Source organism: Bombus vosnesenskii, unplaced genomic scaffold, assembly GCF_011952255.1.
Source record: "Bombus vosnesenskii isolate JDL3184/JDL3185 unplaced genomic scaffold, Bvos_JDL3184-5_v1.1 scf7180000013352, whole genome shotgun sequence".
NCBI classification, from domain to species: Eukaryota; Metazoa; Arthropoda; class Insecta; order Hymenoptera; family Apidae; genus Bombus; species Bombus vosnesenskii.
The window spans coordinates 3,529,193-3,536,216 of NW_022882988.1; the positions used below are offsets into that span (position 1 = coordinate 3,529,193).

Sequence of the window (7,024 nt, forward strand, 5' to 3'; positions counted from 1 at the left end):
TAAGCAAACTAATTTCAACGAAATTTTATATCGCGGAAGAACATTTGAATTCTAATTGCTTAATGCAGCGAGACGAGTGCGAGTTTGTTAGATTTAACTGTGCCACGTGGGCGTGCGCCTTTCGCAATCTTGCTTCCGTTATTAACACTGGATGTCTTTGAAAATGGACTCGCGATTCGCGGACCTTGAAACAGTCTCGCGGAGGGATTTAAACGTGCCTGGGGTAAATGAAATCGCGCTGGATGTAGTTAAACGGCATTACTCCCTGATATACACCGAATATAATGGAGAACTGCAGACATTAAGGATCCAACAATGTTCTCTTAATTTCTCGGCAAGCTTAATCGTTCGTAGTTATGCATTAAGGGGAGGCCAGCATATGTGTGCGCGTACTGCAGGGTGCGAGGAAGCACGATTTAGGAAGTATTATAGTCACGTGAAACAATTGCGAACGGAAATGCTCTCGGTTTCATCGATCATCCTGCAGACACTTAGTAATTAAGAGCGTGGATAGCTCGTGCCGGTTTTAAGTGCACGTATTCCAATTTCCACTTGCGCTTCCATCGTCTGACAAATAATTTTTCACTGTCTTTTAATTTATTTCCACTTGATTTCTTGTGTTGTTTCGGGCGTGCGATTAATTGCCTCGAAAGCGAGAAAGAAATCGATTCGAGCCAAACTTTCGTTATATATCATTTTAGTTGTGATGGTGCGCCTTAAGCTTTGGTCTTTCAATTTTATAAATCAGTTGCACTTTCATCTTAACTTTTCGAGAAAACTCTCCTTTGTCTTCGGGGATAATTTAAATTGGTAATGGTATTACCATTTAGCGAATAACTCCGAGCATTAAAACATAATATTCTCTTCCAAGAAGGTAGGCTATTAATCCGCGTATGGGAGGATTTATTTTAACAAATACATTGTCATACAGTTTTCGTTGATTATTAAACTTAGATTGAAAAGAAACTGACTAATCGGTTGTTTGGTCGACTAGATGGTCTATACCAGCTACGCACTCCCTACGTAACATTAGACATGTAAATATCTCATGCAAGAGCAGTCAGTATCATTTCACGTGTAAGTCCCGTGATCGCCTCTGGCAGCGAGGTTTCTCGCATAGCGCGCAACAGCTCGTAAGTCTATGAGTTATCGTTTCAAGGAGACCGAGTCTCTGCTGTATCGAGTACCTTTGCATCTAATAAAAGACGAATTAGACTAGAAATTTTTTTTTTTGCCACCGCCTTTTTACAACGTACCGTAATCGTGAATAAATTAGCAATGAATGTACTTTAGGAAACACCTTTGGAAGAAATCGCAACTTACTTTCTTAATCTATGCAAATGAATACGTTCATAATTTTAAAATATATCACTGATCGATCATCGATCGCAGGGAAATTACGTAAACATTCGTTTATCCCTGTCAATAAATTATGCGTATCCTCGAATAAACACGTACTCGTCCGTCTGTCTGCACAATTTTAGAAATATTCGCACCGTTTTTTTCGGTTTATCATTGCGGCGTGAAAAATAGAACCGACGATATTTTATAATAATATTTACGCGTCGTAATAAGAGCAAACACAATTAGTTTGAAGCTGAACAAACAGAGTTTAAGAAGAGAAGGAAAGCGTTCGCGAGAGTTTAATAAGCTAATCTAGAGGCAACTGCTCCGTAAACGGACATGCGAGAGATAAGGTTCGTCAGGTGGAAGCCGCAAGTCGCTCCGAAGAGCACCACCGTTGGCAATTCTGTGTCTCTTGGCGAGAGATCCCGTAATGACATTCGCCGTCCTTTGCCATCGGATTGTGCCCGCCATTCTTTCTTCCGTCGCTTCTCTCTTGACATTTGTTTCATGGCACTTTATCTATCCGTTATTTTTTTAAGCGCTATTACGTATAATAGCGCAATTTGTGTAATAGCTAGACTCGGCAGTTTCCGTGGTCGCTCGGTTCGACTCGGCCACGCGAGCAACACGCGATCGCCAACCTGCCTGGACCAGTTCGAGATCTTCTAGGTAGGTCTGGTGGGGAAAATAACCGGCCGGATCTCCTCTGTGCGTGTGATTCCACGCTTAAGGCTGTATACGTGTCCGTTACTTTTTTACCACGAAGCTGCCGAAGAAACCGAAGAATGAGGCCCAAGATAAGCAGCAAGATGGTAGTAAGGAGGATGGAGAGCCGTTCTCGGAGATGCCGGGAGGCTTGACCCCGCCAAGAATCTTGCATCTGCTCTGTCCTTTCTTCTTCATCCTTTGGCTCGTTTGCTTTCCATCCTTCTCGGCTGTGCTTTTCTCTTCTGTCCTTATCTAGCTTAATCTACTTTGATCTTCTTCTCCTTTCTCCTGTCTCTCTTCCCCAGCTCATACCACACACACACACACACATACACACTCTCTGTCCTTTGCTCTACCCTTTCTCAACCTGATGCTGCTCAGGGACTAATTTACCGACTCCAAGTCGGTTCTACCTGCCAGCTTCGCAACGTCCGTATCGTATACGGGCAGGGCTGGCGTGACCTTTTTAGGGACCGGGTTCAAAAATTTTACGGGGCCTAACACACATTCAAATTCTACACTTAAATTTTGCAATGAAGAATTATTTATTTACAGATTTATTTACATATTTATATATTTTTTAAGATGAATATTAAATAATAATGCAAACTAATAATAATATTAAGTAATTTTCCTAGCTTTTTTCGACGCCAAATCTTTGATAATCTCATGAAAATCGATTATTTGCTACTTCATTTTCCGGAACAGTTCTTTCATAACGCGATTCGTAAATCTTTAGCTTCCTTTAACCAGCAGTAGTGGCAGTCTTTCGAATGTTGAGATTGATTCCTCCTAAAGGTGTTGTGGTGAATCCGGTGGGAGTATGGACCGTTGGAATTATGGTTTCTTCACAAGGAAAAACTTCGTAGTCCTTCATTATTTGTACTACTCCAAGTTTGGATTGCATGAGTCCCAATCGCATACCTGAAACGAAGAGTAAAAGAGAGAAATTATCGTGAGTAAAATCAAAAGTGACAGCCAACAGAAAGTTGAAAGATACAAACTGGTACTGGAATGCGTAAATGTTCTACCACATTCGTGAGAGGAAAAATTTTTAATTACGTATAATACGAACGGGTCTTTCGAGTGTTTTGTAACTGTTAATATATTTTTTAACTTTTTAAATTATATTAGTTACAATTTTATATTTATTAGATTATGGACAATCAGGGCATGCACACAGTGAAATTTAGAACCGCGTAAAGATTGTTGACAAGTGGAATGGAAGATATTTATGACGATATAATTATCTTTTCATAAAAGTAATGTCGCTAAGTGACTACCGCGAGATTGATGAAAGTTGAGATTAAGATTTCCTCTTATAACATTTTATATATCTTAATAAAACTGATCGCAAATTATTCTGGGACAAAAGCATATACGTCATCCTTAGAAAAATAGATATTCTTTAAATAAAGAATACTCTTGAAATATATGTCCTTGTAGTACGTATTTCTGCATATATATGTATTTCATTTCGACTCCTTAAACACTACTTTCATACCTTTGCCATTGATAGTTCTAAGATTAAAGATGTTAGAAAATATTTTGACAAATTTTACTAACCAACGCATGAGTGGGGTCCCTCACCAAAGGGAAAGTAGACGAAATTTTGCCTGGCTCTTTTGGCTTCCTCGGTGAATCGGAGTGGATCGTATTTTTCCGGATTTGGAAAGTATCGCGGATCGTGGTGCGCGCCCACATTCGAAATGAATATTGGGGTATCTTTCTCTATCACCAGATCGAAATTAGGCACTTTGTAATCGGCAAGGGTAATTCGATCCAAGAATGTTAGAGGTGGATATTTACGAAGAGTTTCCGAAATAACCATATCGAGATATGGTAACGTCATAACCTGCGAAAAAATTATATTTATCATTGTGTTTAGAATTACGTTTTAACAATCTTCACGCGCTATTTATTTGCCTCTCGCGTGTTTTTAAATTAATATCTTTGTTGTGGCCGTACTATATCGTATGTGATTTTGCCATCAGTTTCCGCCAGAGCATCCTGGAGTTCTGCCCTAAGTGTCTTCTGTATATCTGGGTTCAATGCAAGTTCTTGCAGTGTGTAAGAGATGGTAGTAGAAGATGTTTCGAAACCAGCAATAAAAAATATGCTCGCTTGTGATACTAAATCGTCACCGTCAAATTCTGAGACATGCAAATTAAACTTCATCGCAAAAGTTCTGCAAAACGATCTAGTATATCTAGTACAATTGGAAACTAACTTGAAAGCAAATTAGCAAATATGAATATCTGGGCATAATTTTCAATTTGTAACACGAATACAATTATGTTTGAAGTAGTAGTCACGTTATTTTTCGTCTGTTTCACTGGGAGTTCACGAAATAAGGATAGGAAACAGAACATGTTATTCGAAATTTCCGATTTTTGACGATTCACAAATAATTTCATCAATAAAAATTAGTAAAATAATCCAGCAAATACAAACTGTAATCCTTCAGATTTTTGTCGTTCTTGTATTTCTCCCTCATCTCGATCAGCAGATCGGTGACATCATTCCTCTTCTGACCCGATTTAATTCGTTCTTCAATCGCATTCCAGAAAACAGATCGGAAGAAGTTATTCGCTTCTTTTCCAAAGAACTTCGGTTTAAGATACTTGACTAACCAAGGGCAGAAGAATATGGTAAGTAAATCTAAGTTACGATAGAAATTAAAATCGAAGACCGCCTTGCCATATTCACGGAACGCTGCTTTTGGATTTTGCAATGAACCAACTTTTAAGCCAAACGCAATGCTACCGATTATATCGGTGGTGAAATTCCCGCACATATCCGTGAACTCGATTACTTTTCCGTTACCTGAAGCAGATATTAGATTTCCTATGATGTGTCTAGCATTGTTGCATTTTTAATCAAGAAACAATAATTGCAAAATTTAAAAAGTCCTCTCGCACCAAGAGGATTGACTTTTAATTTTGTTAAACGTTTCTATTAAGTAAGAATTATTGTTTTAAAAATATATATTGAACTAACAACAGTTTCTCATGGTCAATCTGTTATTATGTAAATGCATTAGAAATGCGGTTTACCTTCCAAATGCAACGAATCGAGATACTTTGCAAGATCGTCAGCGACCACCAGCATTAACTCGAACATTTTCTTTATCTTGCCCGTGGTAAACATCGGCGTTAATTTTGACCTAAGAGATTTCCATCCTGGATTTTTCATCATGAACAGATTTGCGTATCCAAGACGATCATTCTTCTCATCTGCAGTTGCGTATCTATTAGCGAAATAGTTAAAGTCGCTCACTAGGACGTGCTTCACGAGTTCTGGATCGCGAATTAACAGATAAGGTTTGTCGAAGATGTAAAATCCCAAGAAAGGTAAACCTTCTCCGTAATTGTATAGGTTCTTGACAAAGATTGCGGCTGGTGTTCTTGACAAAAGACAGTCCATGAAGTTGCCTACGAAGGGCGTAGGTGGTATCTGTTTCACGCCCCGTTTCGTCCAGTAGTTGAAATTCCGAGTCATGTATAAATAAGCGGCAATCATCAGTGACCACACAATCAGGATACCATCCAGACTCCAGTATGGCGTTAACAAGGCCATTTTGAATGTGTCTGACAAGGAAAAATGCTTTCGTTGATCCCGAAAGATAATATTTATCGACAATTTTTTGATTGCGGATTTTTATGCATTTGAGGAAAATGTAAAAGTATAGAAAGTGTAGTAGGAAGATGGTGTAGAATATGGAAAATAATATATTTGGTAAAATGAGCAGCGTATCGCGAAACACGAAGATACAGCGATGTTTACAGAACTTCCAACTCTTCACATATAAATGACTGTTCTGACTGAAACATTTGCAATGACACAATACTCCGCAGTACAATACGTGGAAATACAATCTCTCTCGAGGCTCAGCATCCCTCTTAAGTTGTGGGGAATGTAGGCAGTCTTTCATTCAAATTCGGTGTCCGTTTTTCCCAAAAATCGATGCCATCCCGTGTCCCGAGTGAAACGGGGTACGCATCGCGATATCACAGCGACTATTTGAAGGCTTGGACCTCGGTGACAAGGTTTACGAAACGTCGATTGGGGCATTCATATCGGCAACTAGTTAATGTTGTAAATAATTTCTCTCGGTACGTTTCAAAACTCGACGTCACGTTTTCATCGCAAACCTTGTACTTTGGCCAACCCCTTGTTTGCATCTTGGGGATTGCGACCTCTATGTATAATAAAAAATGCCTAGAATAGGATGCACATAATACATGAATGTCTCAAATAAAACAGTCGTTATGACATTCTATTTAATGATTGTAAAATAAATCATTATTTGTGTTTTATTTCATTCATAAAAATACGAAATTTCATACAAATACAAATATCTGGAGGTCTGTTAATATATAATAAATGAAATATGTTATTAGTCCCTGGTTAAAAAAAATCACTAATGTCAGTTCTTTTAAAACTCTAAGAGTTTGTTGACCTATGACAAAACTTATTTAGTCAATTACCAATTTAATAGGAACACTTTTCTGATGTTTTTATAAAGAAGATGAAATATAATAGTAGAATCGAATAGTAGAATAGTAGAAATAGAATAGTAGAATATAATAGTAGAAATATAATAGTAGAAATAGAAATATACAGTACGTACCACTATGACTTACTTCAGTCGTCACAAGCACTATAAAATAACAGATATCAAATTCAGATTTACGCAGAATGAGAAAACGTTTCCGAATCTTGCAACGTAAATTGCTTAAATGAGCTTTGTATCGTCGGCAGCATTATATATATGTCTCATTATGCGAATAACGTAATATTTGCGCGACGATGTGTCAGGGTTTGGAAGGTGGGGTTTGGATTTATGCCTTATAGAAGTCGTGAGGTTGAAGGTGACAATCTTTTTGATGTTTTTTCACAAGATTTATCGTTGATTTGAGTGCAAAACAAGCGCTTTATATTCCAGATAATAATAATTTCTGCGTTT

General features: G+C 38.0%; 1 protein-coding gene across 2 annotated transcripts; it reads right to left on the reverse strand.

The window, feature by feature from the left end:
• Positions 1-2,616: 2,616 nt before the first annotated feature.
• Positions 2,617-6,785, reverse strand: LOC117236904 (cytochrome P450 6k1-like). Of its 2 annotated transcripts, none has more exons than XM_033500306.1 (6): positions 6,702-6,785; positions 5,112-5,645; positions 4,510-4,881; positions 4,024-4,208; positions 3,622-3,910; positions 2,617-2,979 (listed from the first exon to the last, which is right to left on the reverse strand). In XM_033500306.1, exons 2-6 carry the CDS (start codon positions 5,632-5,634, stop codon positions 2,801-2,803), a joined length of 1,548 nt encoding a protein of 515 aa, XP_033356197.1. In that variant the 5' UTR covers positions 5,635-5,645; positions 6,702-6,785; the 3' UTR covers positions 2,617-2,800. The 2 variants fall into 2 exon arrangements, with proteins under 2 accessions (XP_033356197.1, XP_033356199.1); XM_033500308.1 differs by having other exon boundaries at positions 2,618-2,979; positions 6,689-6,775.
• Positions 6,786-7,024: the final 239 nt, after the last annotated feature.